The 19616-nt window shown below is 38.1% G+C and overlaps 1 protein-coding gene across 2 annotated transcripts in view; it reads right to left on the reverse strand.

Annotated features, from left to right (window-relative positions):
- daam1a (dishevelled associated activator of morphogenesis 1a) overlaps positions 1-12098 on the reverse strand; it is a 28264-nt gene extending 16166 nt beyond the window's left edge. Inside the window, exons 1-3 of one of the 2 annotated variants that reach the window (XM_062440944.1) lie at positions 11475-12098; positions 309-526; positions 114-203 (exon numbers count right to left, since the gene is read on the reverse strand). In XM_062440944.1, the coding sequence (XP_062296928.1) occupies positions 114-203; positions 309-494 (276 nt within the window). In that variant the 5' untranslated portion in view covers positions 495-526; positions 11475-12098. Of the gene's footprint in view, positions 1-113; positions 204-308; positions 527-10278; positions 10380-11474 lie in introns of those variants that run through there. The other variant, XM_062440945.1, reaches the window with a different exon arrangement.
- Between the last annotated feature and the right edge of the window lie 7518 nt (positions 12099-19616).

Below are 19616 nucleotides of genomic sequence, written 5' to 3' on the forward strand. Positions count from 1 at the left end.
TCAAAAATAACAAAAATACATTTTTTAAATGTTTATGTGTTGATATTGGTGTTCTCTGGATCATTACAGGGACATTTTGATGTTTTTTGGGATATATTTGCGACATTTCTTACCATTTTCTTACTACAGTAAATGTGCCATTTCTTCTCTGCTGGCAAAGCAAACATGGCTCCTCTGTGCTCCTCTGTAAGGTCCAGTTCATCCTGGAAGAGAGGGGTAAAAGTGAGGAAGAAGCTATTTAATAATGGTGGATCTTTGAAGGCACATATGAATAAACAGTGTTCAGAACAAACAGTTTGTGTGCTCACCACCAGCTCAGTGAACATAGAGTCCAGCTCTTGAAGGGGGGGCATGGGCAGGGTGGGCTCCAGTACAGTCATAGTGGTGATGTTATCGTGGCAGTAGGTTATCTCTGGTTGGTCACTTTCTTTGAAGCAACAAGAGAAGAGGGATGATAACCCACCCGCTTGTTGCTGCTTCCCCCGGGATGCCATGGTTACAGCCTCAGTGTTATCAGAAGTAGTGACTGGAAGGAAAAATGAAAGATCAATGTTGATGTCAGTTATTCCCAGCTAAAACACACACAACAGACATTTCTTTAAGTATCCCAAACAAAACACAACCCCTCATATTTTTATTCTGATGTCTTTAAGCTGCTTCACCAATGAGCACTGGTGTATCATCCTGCCAATAATGTCATGGATGCGTTACTGTGTGAGTCCAGAACAGATGTTGTCATGTTGGTCTACTGGGAGCAGTGCTGGTTGTACAGACTGACAGCTGCAAGGAGGATTCATCAGAGATAAATACATATCTTCTGGAGACATAGAACTGCTGCTGACCAGACTTACCAACAGACCTTATTGGCACACAGATGTAATTGTAGTTAAACCATTTTCTAAACTACAGACACACAAACTCCAAGTCAAGCATGATGTAAGTATAACTGACAGACTGACTGCCTGTGGCTAGACTTAAGACATTCAGAGAATGTGTGTTCAGTGTACAGCTAATCATTATATCACCATCATGCAACTGAAACCTTTTTTGCCTGCTCCTACTGTATCATTATTTTAATTTTTAATTTTCCATCAAATATTACATTAATGTTTCTTTTTCTTTCATCTTTCTTTTTTGTTCTTTATTAACTTTATTGCTCTATGCTCCTTTTAAGCTCCTTTAATGTGAAACACTTGATGTATGTGTTTTATTTAGTTGTAAAGCACTTTGAACGGTGCCATACAAATAAAGTTATTATTATAGTATTATTATTAGTTTTATTTTTTATGTTTTTATTATCTTAATAGGTAATCATAAAGCTAGTTCGAGTCATTTCAGTCAAATTACATCTTGGTGGAATTGAATGACTTTCAGACCAGCTTGTCAACACAACATATGAACTCAGAACTTTTTGTTTCAAATTTCTAAATAGATTTTTCTAATTGGGTAAATTGTAACAGCTGAGCATTATTAGATTTTAAGTCAATTCAAAGATACAGGCTTAAAGAGCAACCAGATCTCCAACCTCAGAACACAGAGTTCATTATCACAGTGCCATGATGACATTAAAGTATCATTTTTAATAGCAGCTCTTCAATATAAATGAACATTCATATTTATTGATTTGCAAACCCGCAAATATGTATTTAACATTTTCATCTACACACACAATGCACTAACATGAACACACACACACACACACACACACACAAGAGAACACACACATTCATTTTGGGCGTGATTAACAAGCCGCAACTGGAAGTGTCTTGTTCACACCGCTGAGTCATGAGGTGCGGCTCAGTGCACATCAACAACAGTCTCGTGCTTGATCATTTATTTAAGGCTCTGATTTATGCACACAGCACTTTGGTATGTTGTCTGACTGAAAACAGTTTCAGTGTAACAGTGAATCCTTCCACAGTCCTGACACATGCGCTGAATATACAAGTCACAATGAATAAGGTTACATGTTTCTACTGTGTACATTATTCAGCAGCTACACATTGCTAGTACACACTGTAGCACCTTATGTTACATGTGATGTATTGTCTGCTTATGTGTGTGTAAGTGGTGATATCAGCCTAGAGGTAATTATCTGTTGCTTAAACTGTGACCACATACTGCTTTCTGAAACAGTGACTCACTCATCACGTCATACAACAAGAATAACTTGGTTTTGTATAAGGATGGGAAAGCAGTATACATAATGGAGGGTGTAAGAGTTATACCACCTCATCGGCAGCTGAGATAGACTGAGAAAGTAAGCTCAAGTAAGCTGGAGTTATGTGAGCTTCATTTTAATATTAATCATAAATCAATGTCCTGTGGTACAAAATAATGGTGCCATCAATCAGTGTTATTGTTCATCATTGCTTTCAAACCACAGGGTGACTGGGAATACAGACTGTATGGCTCAGTGGGTGATTTACTAATACTCAACACTCAATATCACACTCACTTTTTAAGCTGAATCAGCAAAATCTGAACCATTGAGACTATAAAAGTAGTTAGATTCTATATGCAGGTGTATTACATAACAGTTTCAGTTTCCGTCAAGCTGTGTTGCAGCCAAAGTGACACTTTGTTGGTCCTTTGCCATACTAACATATAGGAGAGGAGGATATCACTTATGAGATATTAATAAAAGTGTGCTTGAAAAGAGAACATGAATACTTGTCATTGTGGTTTTGTACGATTATAGATTTGTAGTTTGAACAGTTTGGACAAATTGTGAGTTCAGATTGTTGTTTTTTTAAGTTAAAGTTCTTATGGCATAACATTTTACTTAAAAACCTTTTTTTTTTTTTTTAAATTTGAACTCTGTATTAAAGTTATAGCTAAGGATAACTTGATCCACATGAGCTAACTGCTAACTCTGTCACATCATACTAACATGACTAAATTACAGGTTTGAACAGGTTGCATGTCAGATATTGAAGTGTTTTTAACCCTTACTGTACATACTGTTCTACATGTTAGAGCTGTAAAAACACCATATAAACATTTCCTTTAGACAGACTTTTCCTAATGACCAACAGTATACAAAAATCGAAATAAAATGCATCTTTAAAAAAAAAAAAAAAGTGTGCAACTGATATACATTTTTATATATGCAAATGACAAATTGAACCAGTGTTTATTAAAATTAAATTCAAAAATCGGCATTCAACATGTTTCATGTTTCATATTCTATAAAATGTTCACTTGGACTATAACATGGTGATTGTGAATGTCTTGTAATCAAACAGAAGGATTCATTAAATATTTATTTAATGACTGATGTGAATTGGTGTAAAGACTAATTATGAGTCAGAATATGAATAGTATGTAAGGGTTAAACCTGCAACGACACACCTTATACATAAACTGTCTAAAACAGACAACACAAACTTAAATGGACTATCTTACAAAACTGACAAGTATAAATATTTTCAGGCACACCTTTATGAGTGATTTCATATTCCACAGTCACCAGCCTGCTGTGAACAGCTGTATGGCTGATAGGAGACGTTGGCGTCAGTGTCAATAAAAGAAAAAGCAGCTAATTTGACTGATATAGTCGAAATTAATGATTGGCTCCCCTGACAGTACACATATGTGCTGCTAATGACACAAAGTGATTACAGAACAGCTTCATGTGAAGGTCAGACTAGGGTGACAAGAGCTTTAGGAGAGGCAGGCTACTGACTTGACAGACAGGCTAGCAGAGACACGCCCACAGTAGGAAGGAGTTAAACTGATGCTGAGTGTTCATTTGAGGCTGTATTGTTGGGGGTTATTCTCTTCTGGAAACAGTTACTCATATAATCTGGCTGTGGCTGGAGCACATAGCTAACAGTCTTATCATATCATTAAATAATCAAATATATCAGCAGAGTTCAAACAATGATTAAATAAACTCTATGTGAACCTGTGAATTCATTTGTGGATGATCAGGATCTCTTGGAATCGTTTGGAATTTAGGGGATTTCTTTCTGGAAAGTTCTACTTGTATGGCTCCCTGCTGCTCAGACATGCAGCAGCCTGTACCACCTAAAGATGAGTTTCAAGTGATTTACTGTACATCAGCTTGCAAACCCCAAACTAATTTGTGCAGAACTGTGGAGAAATCTGAGGAACACATTGTACAACAACAAGCAGCTGATCAAAAACTGACGACCAAGAAACAAGCAACCATTCAGTTACAAAATAGTAATATATTATAAAAAGTCAAAAAGTCCAATTCAAAAATGTTATTTAAGTAAAGGTACGGATGGAAGTATTAAGTACTCATTATTATTATATTATTATATTATTTATTGCAATATATCCAATTTTGTGAGGTCATCATGTTCTTTATGTAAAATTGTAACTGGTAACTATGGCTGGTAAATGCATTACAATAACAAATAGTAATATTTGTCTGTAATGTAGTGGAGAAGTTTAAAGCAAATACCACAAAATTGTCCTTCAGTGACTGTATTTATTATGAAGAATGTACATTATGGAGCGCTTTAGTAGCTGAGTGGTTACTGCACATGCTGCTTAACTGCAACGTCCCTACAGATGAAAACTAACCTCTGGGCTAACTCTGTCACATTTACATTGTGGTGTAAACTACAATGTTGATTGATGTGCACTGTCCCTGCCTAAAAAAATCTTAACAACAACAACAACAAAATATGTGGCCAGTATTTGTTGAATGAATGTCTTGGAAACACTGACTGACTGAAATCACCATTCATAGTCTTCTAATGGATGTCAGTGGTCTGTGGATGTTTTGTTAACATATGACAGTGTACTCTCAGGTTCCTCGCCTCAGTCACGTAAATGTTTTTACATAACAGCATGCCAATGATTGCTGCAGGACTCTAATAATGATCAGCACAGTGTGAGTGTGTTCATGTTGTGTATAGATTGATGGGAGGGTTATAATTCATCCTGATGCTCAGATGAACCGGCCTGCTTACAGTTCGAAGGGTTTAATCAATACTTCATTGATCCCTGCAGGGAAAAGTATGTTTTCTCTGGCCTGAGCTCTTCTGCGTGGAGGTCAAAGGTCAGTGTCAGCCACACAGCAGTCAGCAGTCAGCAGACCTGGAGCTAGAGCGGAGCCGCTGTCTCTCTCAAGGACGGTTCAGTCAGTAAATATTTGCTGGAACTTTGTTTCCCAACATGGATCTGTGTTGTTGATGAGGAAGCTAACCACATGTTCCTCTGCATCTGTCAGTAGCTGCTAACTTCATTGTTTTTATGGCATTTATTTTAAGTTTGAAGTGCATTTTATTTATATAGCACTTCAAAAAGCAAAGAGATATAGCACTTCACGAGTAAAAGCCAGAGAATAAAAGTGAGTGTTAAGTGTCTCATAGCCTCCAGCTATTCCAGACTACCTAAAAAGCTCTGTCCCCAGACCCTAACCCTAACCCTAACCCTCTACACACGGGACACAGCCAACATGCCATGGTGGGATGGTCTGAGGGGTCTGGTGGTGCTTTAAGGGAAGAAGTTCTACAATGCTTACAGTACTGCTTTAAAGCTTGTGAAATGAAGATCGGATCATTTTACTAAATCAATAAATGAGTAATTGTAAGGTTTTTGTCTGATTTGTTTAATTGGTGTCTTTTTTATCTAGTTTAAGGACTTGCATGAAAATCTGATCAACTTTAAGTTATATTCATGCAGAAATAGAGCTAATTCTATAACCCATGTTCTTAGCATGTGATCTGATGTAGGTGGAAAGGTGAATCATTTTTGGGCCAAAGAGCAGGATCTCTGTCTTGTCCACTGAACTGAAGGAATTCACAAGCTAACCAGTCTTTCATGTCTTGGATGCCTGATTTTGAGAGTGGAATGGAAGGTAGATCTGAGTATCATGTGTGTAGCAGTGAAAGGAGATGTTAGGATTTTGAATGATTCTTTCAAATGGGAAAAGAAGTGGACCTAAAGGCCTGTTCAGATCAATAATTCACAACCAGATGTAAACCATTTCACAACATTGCAGCAGTGTGAACTGATAAGTGTCTGAAGCCATTGCCTGGGTCTTTTTATTTCATGTGCGTTATGTGTTATCTTGCTTTGTATTGTACTGACTTGCTTTGTGTGTCAAAGCACTTTGTAAACTCTGTTTTTTAAATGTGCTATATAAATAAAGTTAGTTTTATTATTATTATTGTTTTTGTCTAATCACCGAGTGCAGTTCTAGAACATAAGGATATAGCTATTTCTCTTCAGCCAATCAGGAAGCAAAATAGTTAGTGGTGATAATGCTCTGCCCAGTTGCAAAATAAGAAGTAAAGCTAGGAACCATTTCCTGCTAGCATTTCACTGTCACTGTCTTCCACTTCCTCCTTTTTTCTTGCCAATAAAACACACAAAATCAGCCTAATGTATCAATGCAGAAGTAGTGAGGTATGCCAGTGCATTATTGCTATGGAAATGGTCATCTGAGTTGTGTTGCGTTGCTTTGATGTGAATGTCCTAGTTTTACAACATTTACAATCAGATGTCAGAGATTCTTCTGCAAGGTGCGTCCAGTCTGGATGAAACTGAAACGTGCGGAACCCCATGAAATATTTGCAGGTGTGGAAGATGAGCTTCCTATGGCATCAGTGAATCGTCTGTTTGAAATCCAATCAAGGGCAGATTTAAAAAATGCTGACCCAGCATGTCAGGTGATCCAGGAGAAACGTGTTGCCAATTGTTTTAAAAACTGTACAGAAATCTAGAAGAATGCTGTGTATGATATCTGTGGAACCCTGATTTTATAATTTCTTATTGTTTTGGTTTAAAAAGATCTACAACAACCTTTTCTATAACCTTAGATAAAGCCGTAAAAGCTTAGAAATTGGCCTAAGACAATTTATGATACCTGGGTCAAGCCGGGTCAAGAAATGTATCTCCTCATCTCAAGGAATTCTTCCTTCTGACTGACTGAAGTGTATCTTTTAGAGGGATCAGGTTTTCAGGAAAAACCTGATCCCTCTAAAAACCTGATGAGCAAACTAATTTAACTGGGATGTCAGTCTTCAGTCCTCCACCTTATTACATAGTAAGATTTGACTTAAAGGTCAAGAAAGTCCCACGAAAAAAACCCAACAAAAGCAACAATGTATATGGTCATCAGTGTGTGAGCTCACTGCTCCACTCTGCTAACATTACAACATTATATCCCTACAGCTACTGCAGCTAATGAAGCTCTGCCAATTCAGTTATTTTCATTTCCTGTAAATTCTTCACAATCAAATTCTCCCATTGTTTTGGTCATTTAATTGGTGGGTTTTCATAAGCAACTCTGATATGGCTGCCCCTCAGCAGGCTTCCAAACAGCTGGCCATGGAGGGCCTTAAAGAGACAGGAGTTGAGACTGCCTGTTAGAGACAGAGGCTGCACTGAGGGGCTGCATAAAGGACCAGTATAACATAAATAAGAGATTTTATTAACTGCGCAAAGCTAATCTAGAGTTGGAAAATACAAATTTAAAGCTTAAAATGAGCATATTAGGTCTTCTTAAAAAAAAAACAGATCATATATATATACAGTATATATAAATCTCACTAATTTCCTATGACAGCTGGTTATTACAGTTTTAAATATGACTCAAATGGTACTAACAGAAGACTATTTTCATCTGTAGTGAGTATTCCTGAGTCAAACATAAACTATACTGTGTGTTCATGGTAATGAATGTCTTCCAGTGGAGTGGTGTGACTGAGTGATGTGTTTTTAATAATCCTGGACATGTTTTAGACATAAATTGCTTGCTTTCATTAACAGTCACTATGTGGACCAGACCTCTTTGTTATAGCCTGAACAAGCCAGACATAATAAACAATGAAAGGTCTGCAGCACGGAGGGATACAATATAACAGGCCATGATACACATAGAAAACGTGTTAGTATCAACTCACTGTTGACAAAAGGGAAGATATTATTAGTACTGTATAGTAGTTTTGCTACAGCAACACATCTTTATGCATCTTTACTTAGCTGATGAAACAGCTGCAAAGTACCGATCTGGATATATCATCATCATGTAGAGGTTGTACTCGTTTTTAGTCCATTGTAGTTTGTTAGGTCACACACTTTTATATTGTATGATTTAATGAATTGCAGGTTTCAAGGGCCACATGGAGGTTTGATGCCAGCAATGATGTGAACCTCATATCAGAAGTTATCAAAATAATTGAATACTTTGAGTTGGATCAGGTGACTGAACAAGCTACAGTGAGTGTGACCTGCTAGCAGTAACAGTAAGACTACAAACTCAACTGCAAACGGCAAGTCTGTGTACTCTTTATTTGTACACCAAACTGTTGCCTCAGATAGCAAATCTGTCAGGTTCAAAAGGCCAACAAAACACAAGCATCCAAGGTCAGTCACAGACCGGCTCAGTTTCACTTAACTGACCACACGTTATTTGCAAGGGAGCTTTCTTTAACAGTAAATCTGACAGACACCACAAATGTCTCATGCAAGTCTTATTGTAGTTTTTGAATGTACTTGTAAACTAGCTTAATCAAGTAAAACAGAATACAAGTCTATATATAAAAGAAAGAATACTGATAGATACACTTTGGTTGTTTTCTTTCTTAGGGGCAGGTTACATTCTACACTAACATATGTATTATACAGGGTGCCTGATATGCTCTGTTTTATGTATTAAGTATCTGTAAGTATGACTTTTTGTTTACTCTAGTTCTGTACTTAATGCTTGTAGTATATCTGTACATCAAGTGAGTATATTAGGAAGACACTGTCATTGAACTGCATGTGTATGGTGTGGGGTCCTTTAATAATCAAATATTTCCTATTTCCTAATAATCAGCCCTAAGGCTGTTTTTCATTTGATGAATTGAGTTGACTTTGCTTTTACTTACAATCCCCCGCCACTCAAAAATATGTTTTTCTTATTTTTCCTTCGTTTGGATATTTGAGCTTCATTGCACAATGATGTATATGCATGACGGCAGTTTAAGGGCCGTACCTGTGAGCATAATTTGTGACATCAAAACTAGATTGGAGGCATCTGAAGGCCAGTATACCCCTAGTGCACAATCAATGAGAAAATACTTTTCAGTACAGTATGAGACATCTTAAACACACAAACAAAGTCAAATGACCCCATTAAAAAGACGGGGTTAGGGTTAGGGTTATATATTCTCCCCCATTGAAAAATCCAGAATCTATGAATATGCAAACATGTTAATTTCAAAAGTTTCAAAAGTTGCTTCACGTTTAACCCTTACATACTGTTCATATTCGGACTCATAATTAGTCTCTACACCAATGCACATTCATAAATTCCCCATCAGTCATTAATAAATGTTTGATTATTCTTATAGAAAACAGACATTCACAATTACAATTTTATGGTCCAGGAAAATATTTTGTAAAATATAATGAATACAGCAACATGTTTGAATGATGGTACTTGATTTTTTTTTTTTTTTTTTTTTAAATAAACACAGGTCAAACTAGTACATTTGTATAGATGTACAGAATAGAAACATGTACCAGCTGCACACAAATGTAAAAACAAATAAAAAAACTAACATTTTATTTCCATTTTTATAAACTGTGGGTCAGATTAGGAAAAGTCTGGCTAAAAGAAATGTGTATATGATGATTGTACAGCTCTCAAATGTAAAAAAAAAAAAAAAAAATAAAAAATAAAAGGTCAAATTTGACCCTGAACAGTATGTAAGGGTTAAGTCCATTCCATGTTTGTGCACTGGAGGCTTCATGTCCCTACATTTACTTCAGTAAAGGATCTGAAAGGACATCATTTAGGTCATTATGTGGGGAGATACTTTGTACACAATATCCCAGCCAGCATGTCCATGTGGGCCCCATAAGAGTTACATTTGGGCTGCAAATATGGGTCCTAAGTGGGTTTGTCTGCAGCTTCAATGGTGACCCCACCTGTGTTTGCCCATATGGGCTTCAAGTGATTCTGATAGGGTTTCAGGTGGGTCCCAATTGGGTGAGACCCATGTAGGTCCCACATGTTTGCCCATATGGGGTCTAAGTGGGATCAGAATTTACCTTAAATGGGGCCCATGTAGCCAGTCCACATGGGCTTCACATGTGGGGCCCATGTTACTGAAACCATGTGGGACCCGCAAAATTCGCCCAGTTCAAGCCCATGCCCACTCAGTACCCAAGTAGCCTACATATAACCCATGTAAGGCCCACATGGACATGCTTTCTGGGATTGAATAGGTAAATATATAACGTATATAATACTTTTAACACTATTATTCCGGACATTCTGATCACCAAGCTCCCCTCACTCACCTGTTCCTGGATTAAGGACTTCCTGACCGATTGCCCCCAGACAGTGAAACTTGGCCCCCACCTCTCTTCCTCCCGCACACTCAGCATCGACTCTCTCCAGGGCTGTGTGCTGAGCCCCCTGCTCTACTCCCTCTATACCCACGACTGTACCCCCCCCCCACCTTAGTAACATCATAGTTAAATTCGCTGATGACACCACAGTGGTCGGGCTGATTACAGGAGGAGATGAGTCCAGCTACAGGAACGATGTCCTGAATTTGACAGCGTGGTGTTCAGCAAACAACTTGATGCTGAACATCACAAAAACCAAAGAAATCATCATTGACTTCAGGAAGAACAGAGCTGAACTCGCCCCCCTCTCCATCAACGGTGAGAGGAACCACATCATCTCTGCTGATCTTTCCTGGTCTGCAAACACCTCGGCTATCATTAATAAGGCCCAGCAGTGACTACACTTCCCGAGGGTGCTCAGGAGGAACAATCTGGATGGTAAGCTGCTGGAGTCCTTCTACAGATGTTGCATAGAGAGCCTGTTAACATACTGCATCTCAGTGTGGTACTGCAGCTGCACTGAGGCAGACAGGAAAAGGCTGCAGAGGGTGGTAAAGTCGGCTCAGAAGATCACTGGCCGCCCTCTCCCCTCCCTGAGTGACATTTACAACACACGATGCCTGAACAGGGCGAGAATTATCACCATGGACACTACACACCCCAGTCACCAACTGTTTGACCTCCTGCCCTCAGAGAGGCGATACAGATGTATCAAATCAAGGACAAACAGGCTCAAAAACAGCTTCTTCCCCAAAGCCATAACCTTACTGAACACAAACATGCACTAACCCTCTGCTGCTGCAACTACAATATTCATTTTTAATATTATTATATTATTAGACTGTTTTTACTCAGGTTTTATTCAACTGTGCAATTGTATGTGTGAATGGACTGAATGCAGTTTATGTATGTTTTCATGTGCACTTTAAGGCATTGCCTCTAATTTCGTTGTACTACCTGTATAATGACAATAAATTTGATCCTGATTCTGATAAAATATGTCTTAACATTTAACACTTTTTGGTGGCAAGTCAAAAATGTGTTTGGTTCCGTCATGGTTGAAGACTCTTGACCTCTGCATCGCTAAAATCCTAGATACAGGTCCTGATAAAACAAAAAGTGTATGATCATTCCTGGTTTCTTACCTTTGTGATGACAGATCCAGCTCTATGTGATGCAGTGAGATGCCATCAGTCAGGTGACGGTTGATCATCTATAACACAGATGATTCACTCTGCTTTTACTGTGTGTCATTCCAACACGATAACAGCTGCTTATCACTGAAGACGTTCTTTAAAAAAAACACTCTCAGTGATTGTGTAGACACTGGTGCTGTCTATACATGTTTTATATCATCCAAAGAGAGAGAGAAAGAGAAAAAAACAAGAGACTAAAGGTCGACAATGCTGAATCAAGGCTCCAAGAACCCAGACCGTGACAGAGCTTTTAGGCTGAAAATTCAGTATCAAAACTGAATGTTATTCTGAATCTTAAATCAGCCTGTGGCATCTCCATAAGAGCTGAAGTCATGTTAAATGTTCAGAGAGAATCCACAGTTGTAATCCACAGAAGGTTTGGTTGGAATCTGAGTAAATAAAGGAATCCACAAATGTTCAGAGGAGAAAAGTGACCCAGATCTGCTTCAAATCCTCTTTTTCTGACTTCATCAGTCCACACAGCTCTTCTCTATTCTTCTTTGCCTCTTTCTACTCTGATGTGTCCATGAGTTAAACTCTACTGTCTGTGTGTGTGTGTTTGTGTGTGTGAGAGAGAGAGAGAGAGAGAGAGAGAGAGAGAGAGAGAGAGAGAGGGGGGGGGGGAGAGAGAGAGAGAGAGTGTGTGTGTGTGTGTGTGTGTGTGTGTGTGTGTGTCAGGTAGAATGTGAAGAGAAACTGACCGATCAGACTGGGTGAGACTGTACAGTATGTGGGGAGTTCAAAACACACACTACTGCATTCCTGGTGGAGGCAGTCACGCCCAGACCTCGCCCACTGCACTGAGAGAGAGAGAGAGAGAGAGAGAGAGAGAGAGAGAGAGAGAGAGAGAGAGAGAGAGAGAGAGAGAGAGAGAGAGAGAGAGTCACTGACAGTCACTTTTCATATGTAGATTTTCTTTTGTTCTTTTTTTAGCTCATGAATCTCATGTTGTGTTCTACTTTACTATTCTGCTCTCATGTTATCTCTGCGGTTCTTACATTTTGTAGTAAAAACCTATTGACCTATTATACCTATTGAAAGTGCACTCATTACACTAAATAAAGATAGAAAAAGGAAAGCACTGATAATGATCTAAGTCATTATACAGGAAGTGGTAAAAGACAGAGAATTCTGAGATGACAGGCAGCTGTTATCAATTGTAAATCTAAATTAATTGACTTTATATATAAATTAAATCAATACTAAAGAAAAGTATTTCCATAGATCTTTATTGATGATGTCTTTTCTTCTGTTTGCAGATCATCACAGTCTGCAGTGTCCATGTGGTCTGAATAGTGATTCACCTGCTGACCCAGATCCACCATCACTGCCGGAGCCCTGTGGAATCTTATAGTATCTAAGTATAAAGTATTGTATTGTCTGTTTTCTGAGTGGCCTGTAAGCTACATCATTGAGCTGGTTTGTGGTCAAACATTATAAATACGTATTGACCAGAGAACTTACAAGTAAGACATTTTACACTGTTTCTCTCTCTTTGTAGTGTGTGTTATTTTTTGTGATATTTTTTTTTTTTTATTCCTATTATTGATTATTGGGTTTGGCTTGATGTACAGTTTGCTGCAAAAATCATTTCCAGTATTACGGGACATTAAGAGTGAACTAAAGTGAACCAGGAAACGAGGCTGTATCAGAAAACTGAAAGAAAACTGAAAGCTTCACTGCATTGGCTTCCCATAAAATCAAGAATAGAATTTAAAATCCTTCTCCTCACTTTTAAAGCTCTTACTGGTCAGGCTCCATCATACCTTAAAGAGCTCATAGTACCTTATGTACCTACCAGAACACTGCGCTCCCAGAACGCAGGCCTACTTGTGGTACCTAGTATCTCTAAAAGTAGAATTGGAGGCAGAGCCTTCAGTTATCAGGCTCCTCTCCTGTGGAACCATCTCCCAGATTCGGTCCGGAGGGCAGACACCCTCTCTACTTTTAAGAGTAGGCTTAAAACTTTCCTTTTTGATAGAGCTTATAGTTAGCCAGCTCCTAGTTTATGCTGCTATAGGCTTAGACTGCCGGGGGACTCCTACCTCCATGATGCACTGAGCTCCTCTCTCCTCCTCTCTCTCTCTCTCTATCCATCCATCTATATCCATTAACATTCATGTACTACTAATACATTCAATAACCTAAACTTCTTCTCCGGAGTTGTCTGTGCTTTCTCGTCTCACAGGCAATCTGGGCCTGTAGACGTCCGGATGACAGATTCCAGTCCCGGACCTACTAGCTTCAATGTTTATTTTCAATGTGCTACTCTCTCTCTCTCCTATTCTTCCTCTCTCTCCTCTCTACCCCAACCGGTCGAGGCAGATGGCCGCCCACTTTGAGCCTGGTTCTGCCTGAGGTTTCTTCCTGTTAAAAGGGAGTTTTTTCTTGCCATTGTCGCTAAATGCTTGCTCATGTGGGAATGTTGGGTCTCTTTATAAATTAAAACTTGAAGAGTACGGTTTAGAACCTGCTCTATGTGTAAAGTGCCTTGAGATAACTTTGTTGTGATTTGGCGCTATACAAATAAAGATTGATTGAAAGAAAGTCCACAAAACTGTTTTATATTGACTTGTAGATACATGAATATATTTTCCTTTAACATATCTGCTAAATGATCCCTATACATGTGACTCTCATTGATAATGACATCATCCATTCCGCACACTGTTATCGGAATGTGACCAAACAGTGATCTAGAACCCACAGGTCCACAAAACAGTCCTTCAGCTCACATTGACTTAAACAGCACAGAAATCTACTCACGTGCACTTTTCTTTTCTTCTTCTTGATCTGTTCATTGGTATTTTTACATGTGTTCATATTTCTACATTTGGATTGACTTTACTTTAAAAAGGTCCACAGCAGCTTCAAGTGACATGTCAGGTAAGCTGAGAGAGATAAAAACAAAACAAAAAAACAAATATACAAAAAACAAGAATAACTGAGAATAACAGTAAACTCTTCAGTTGTGTAAATATGTGAAAATAACTCAAACTTATTTGGTGAAACAATATTGATAAGACTTTACAAGAGAGACAATCAAATAGATTTGACTTGAACTAAAGTTAGTCTACTGTACACAGTTACACTGTTTCAGGAGTGTATTGTTTAATCATTATTAGTGCATAATGATATATGTAAATGATGATACTATAATGTACTTTAATGTAATGTAATGTTTGGTAATGTACTGTAATGTAATGTAGTGCACTGTAATATAATGTAATTTGCTGTAATGCACGGTAATAAACTGTAAAGTAATGTACTGTAATGTAATGCACTGTAATTGATATAATGTAAATGTAATGTACTATAATGTATACTGTATGCTATCTATCTATCTATCTATCTATCTATCTATCTATCTATCTATCTATCTATCTATCTATCTATCTATCTATCTATCTATCTATACTGTAATGTAATGTACTGTAATGTGATTGAATGTACTGTAATGTAATATACCGCACTATAATGTAATGTGCTGCAATGTCAAGTAATGTAATGTACAGAAATGTAATGTGCTGTAATATAATGTAATGTAAATTGATGTAGTGTACTCATCCCGGCATCAGCCCCGTGGCACTCAAAATTTCCCTGGAATTTTCTAGTATAATATACTGTAATGCACTGTAATGTGATATCATGCACTTTACTGTAATGGAAGGTCATGTACTGTTATATAATGTAATGTAATGTTCTGTAATGTATTGTAATGTACTGTATTGTAATTCACTGTAATGTACTGTAATGTGATGTAATGTAATGTACTCTATGGTAATGTAATGTAATATAATGTAATGTAACGCTCTGTAATTTATTGTAATGTAATGTACTGTAATGTAATGTAATGTATTGAAATCTAATGCATTGTAATATAATATAATATAATATAATGTTAAGTAATGTCTTGTAATGTAAGGTACTGTAATGTACTGTACTGTAATGTAATGTAATGTAATTTAATTTAATTTAATTTAATGTGATGTGATTTAATGTACTTTTTTAAAACTAGTTTTAAAACTCATTTTTATTTCTTGGCTTTCAACCGCGCATGAGACTGTGCTCCTGTTTTAGTGCTTTATGGTTTGTTTTTAGTTATTGTTTTTAATTTGTTTTAAAAACAATAAACAATAATTTTAGTATTTATTTCCTGTTAATTTTTTATGTTCCTGTGTTGTTTTATCTATTTATGTACAGCACTTTGTTTCAGCTGTGGTTATTTTAAAGTGCTATATAAATAAAGTTGAGTTGAGAGTTGAGTTGAGTACTGTAATGCACTGTAATGTAATGTACTGCAATGTAATGTAATGTTATGTAATGTACTGCAATGTAATGTAATGTTATGTAATGTACCGTAATGTAATGTTCTGTAATGAATTGTAATGTAATGTAATGTAATGTATTGTTATGTACTATAATGTAATGTACAATAATGTAACGTACTGTAATGTATTGAAATGTAATGTAATGCAATATAATGTACTGTAATGTAATACAAGTTAATACAATGTAATGCACTGTAAAGCAATGTAATGTGTATCGTTGTACACTGGAGGAGTTTACCAGACTTTTGGGCAAACTCTCAACACAGAGAGGGAAACAACACACAGTAGCTAACACAGACCTCAGCTGATAACAGCTGGCAATTGCAACTTAGATATGTTGTATTGTGTCTTGACACCACCTATTTCATACCATATTTACAAGACCACTAAAATAATAGTCATAAGATCACCCATGTTCCCTACTGTACTTTACTTGTAGATGTAACATTTTAAACAGATGTCCCTTTAAACACATTCTACAGTCTTTCATGTTGAAACTCACCCAGCACACAGCACACAGACTACAATAGACACCTAGTAGACTCTAATAATGCTAAATGCCATATCTAATAACTCTCAGAGCTGCCATCACTGCTTTTATCCTTGTCTGATCTACAGTATCACAATCATCTGATGACAACATTACTGTAAGACTGTAGACTAAATATCTTTGATTATGATTGCATTTGAAATGTACAGAAAACATAATTGAATAGTTAAATTAATCACTTAAATGAAATCAATTTTGGCTAGCCAAACAATAACCCCTGTAGTTAGTTTGGGAATAAAACCCATATATTTCATTATATGTTCTTCAATGACTCCTCTATTTGAATATCAGGTCATTTTCATTACCTTACTGCACCCCCACTGTTTAGATTGTGTGTACTTCGATGTCCAGTTGTTACTCCCTTGTTTCCCACAGTACCAGTGGGAACCTGTAAGTATTTTATTGGTACTTGATTCATACAATGAAATGACACTGCAAAACACTGGCTGTATTATAAAGTATTAGTAATTTCTGACATTCCGACATTATTATATGTAGAATCCTGACTGCAACCCTGTAGTAACTTCATGAGTTTAGTGCAGCTGTGAAGAACTTGCTCGACAACAGTTTTGACATGGTGAAACATTTAAAGTCACCTGTGTAAACTCTCACCTCTTCAATCATCTTAGAGAAATGACCTGTGAGACAATGCAGGTATAAATCTGATCTTCAGATATATTTACTTATGTCATCCAACGCCATGAATACCGTCAGACGATTATTCACTTGTTCTCTGTTTCTCACTCTCTCTCTGTGTGTGTGTGTGTGTGTTTGTGTGTGTGTGTGTGTGTGTGTGTCTGTCTGTCATGAGGCCAGGTGACATTCCAACACTTGACAGGTGAGCTGTTGCAGTGCAGTGAAGGGTTCAGTTCTTTTGTCTTAAACACTGGATGAGTAATGTCAGATTAGCATGGATAAACTCATTATCTCTGAAGCTGTCAGTAACACTTTGTTTAAAAGCATGGTTACACATCATTTAATGTCCAGGTCTAAAACAAACACACAAAAAAGACATCTGACAAACATGCATGAGCTGCAGCAGTCTTCTATTATCAGTTTATTAGTTGGAGGTATGTGGACTGCTGCTCGGAGGCCAATAGTATCGGATCTGAGCCATCTTGAAAATTTCAGGTGCATGCTGGAATATAAAAACAGGGATTCTACTTATATGGGCATCAGGAGGGGCATGAGGCGCCCTCCTGAACCTGTGAACCAATCAACCTGTCAATCACGACGTAGCCACGCCCTAATGCATACCCTGCTTTATCGTCAAATATAAAATCAGGGAGTCCAAAATTTCACAAATGAACATCATACTGCATTGAAGAAGGCTTTAAACTAACGATTGAGACCATAAACACATTTTGAAAACGTTTACTGAGGTTAGAAATCAAGTGAGAAGTTGGTGAATTCTCCATTGACTGAGACTAAAATCCTTTTGACACCAAAACGGTCGCCCCCTGGTGGCTTTTTGATTGAATGCAGTTTTAAGTTACTTCCGCGTTGGCCTCATTTCAGAGGACCGGAACTCCCCGCCTGATTCAAACTGAGCAATACTGAGTCTAAAGCCCTATTAGCTCCCCCTGCAGGCTTTAATCTTATTTACAACCCACCACACACCGTACTGTATTTCAGCCTGTGCACTGGCTGATATGGTCATGATTTCTTTGAATTTGCTGTTTCAATTTAGTGCAGCATACATTTTATAACTATAATGCACAAATAATAGATTTATATCTCACTCTAATTCTCACTCCAGGAGATACATACAGGCTCTTTAATATAGAGATCATCATCATAGCCATAAAGAAGATCTTTCATTAAGACTTTGCTCCTCTTCTGTCTCAGCGGGAGCAGAGCTGAGCCTCCATGTGCAGCAGACAGACAGTGGTGAAGAGTTATCACAACTTAACTAAGTCATTTAGATGCAGTCATGGTCTGATGGCTTCCAACACCATTTTAACTATTTATTGATGTTTGGAAATCGGCTGCCCATGTCTGCTCTATGTGTTTGTTGTGAGACAAGTGTAACAGCATGTTGTGCGTGCTGCTGACGAATGAAGTAGCATGTGTCTGAGTATTTACACTTGTAGAAGCCTTCGTCTGACTTTGACACTGCAGAGATAATCAGCTCACTTCTTCCCGATGTTGGTCATCCACTGAGTGGTACCAGCATCAACACCAGCTAGCTTCTTGGTCACCTGCAGAGAACAGGAGCATTTCATCCGTTGGGGAAGGTATGAGAATTCTACAACGAGAAGGACCAGCTTCTTCCAGCAGTACCTGTGGAGAAAAGACGTGGGTTATTAAGGACCATGTAAACACTCTTCCTGCCCTGCTTTAATGTTAAAACATATATAATGCTCTTTCCCCCATCAATACCTGCACTCCAGGTACTCCATGCACTTGTAATACCACCCGTCGATGTCCAGAACCGCAGCCTGTGAACTTGTGTGCGCAGTTCAGACACTTAAGGTGGTAGTGCCAGAGGTGGTACGGAGTCCAGAAGAAGGGCCGCTGGAATAAAGTGCTGGGGTAAGAGGGATGCTGGCTGTATACCATCCACAGATTGGGTGGGTGGTACCACAGTGTGAAGTGTGGAGACAGCACTGGCCTCCTTGCCTGGACCTGCATGAGGAGGGCCTACTAACTCACTCGTGCTGCTCCCTGGGCAGGCTGCATTTCCACGAGGCGCTGCTTTAAAAAACACTCTGCTGCCAGATGTAATGCGCCAGGGGAGCAACCACAGTTTAACACCAAACAGTCAAAAAGCTGACAATTAAATGTGAATGAAGAAGATGACTGAATGCATACTCGATGGGACCCTGGCCACTCTCTCCCTTTGGATGGATGAGGACGATGATGATGGCTGAGGTGTTGGTGGTGTTGCTGTCCTCTGGGCGCTGGTGACAGGGTGGAGGGTGCAGACAGCAACCCCGCTGGAGGCTGATTGTCTGGCAGAGGGAGACCGACTGGTGGAGGATGGATGCATCGATATTCCTGTGAAATCATGTTTACCTTCCCTCATATGAAACAACCCTTGGATACTTAAAAAAACAAAAAACTCTGTACTTTGAATCATTTTGAAGTCAAAGCAGATTCTTAAACTTCAGTGCTTTTTTAATTTGATGTGATTTGATTTGTGTAGCAAGGATGTGAAGCAAGAAACTTTTCTGGTCTTACCCCTTTATTAAAAACTCTAATAAAATA

Source organism: Scomber scombrus, chromosome 19 (genome assembly GCF_963691925.1).
Source record: "Scomber scombrus chromosome 19, fScoSco1.1, whole genome shotgun sequence".
Lineage (NCBI taxonomy): Eukaryota > Metazoa > Chordata > Actinopteri > Scombriformes > Scombridae > Scomber > Scomber scombrus.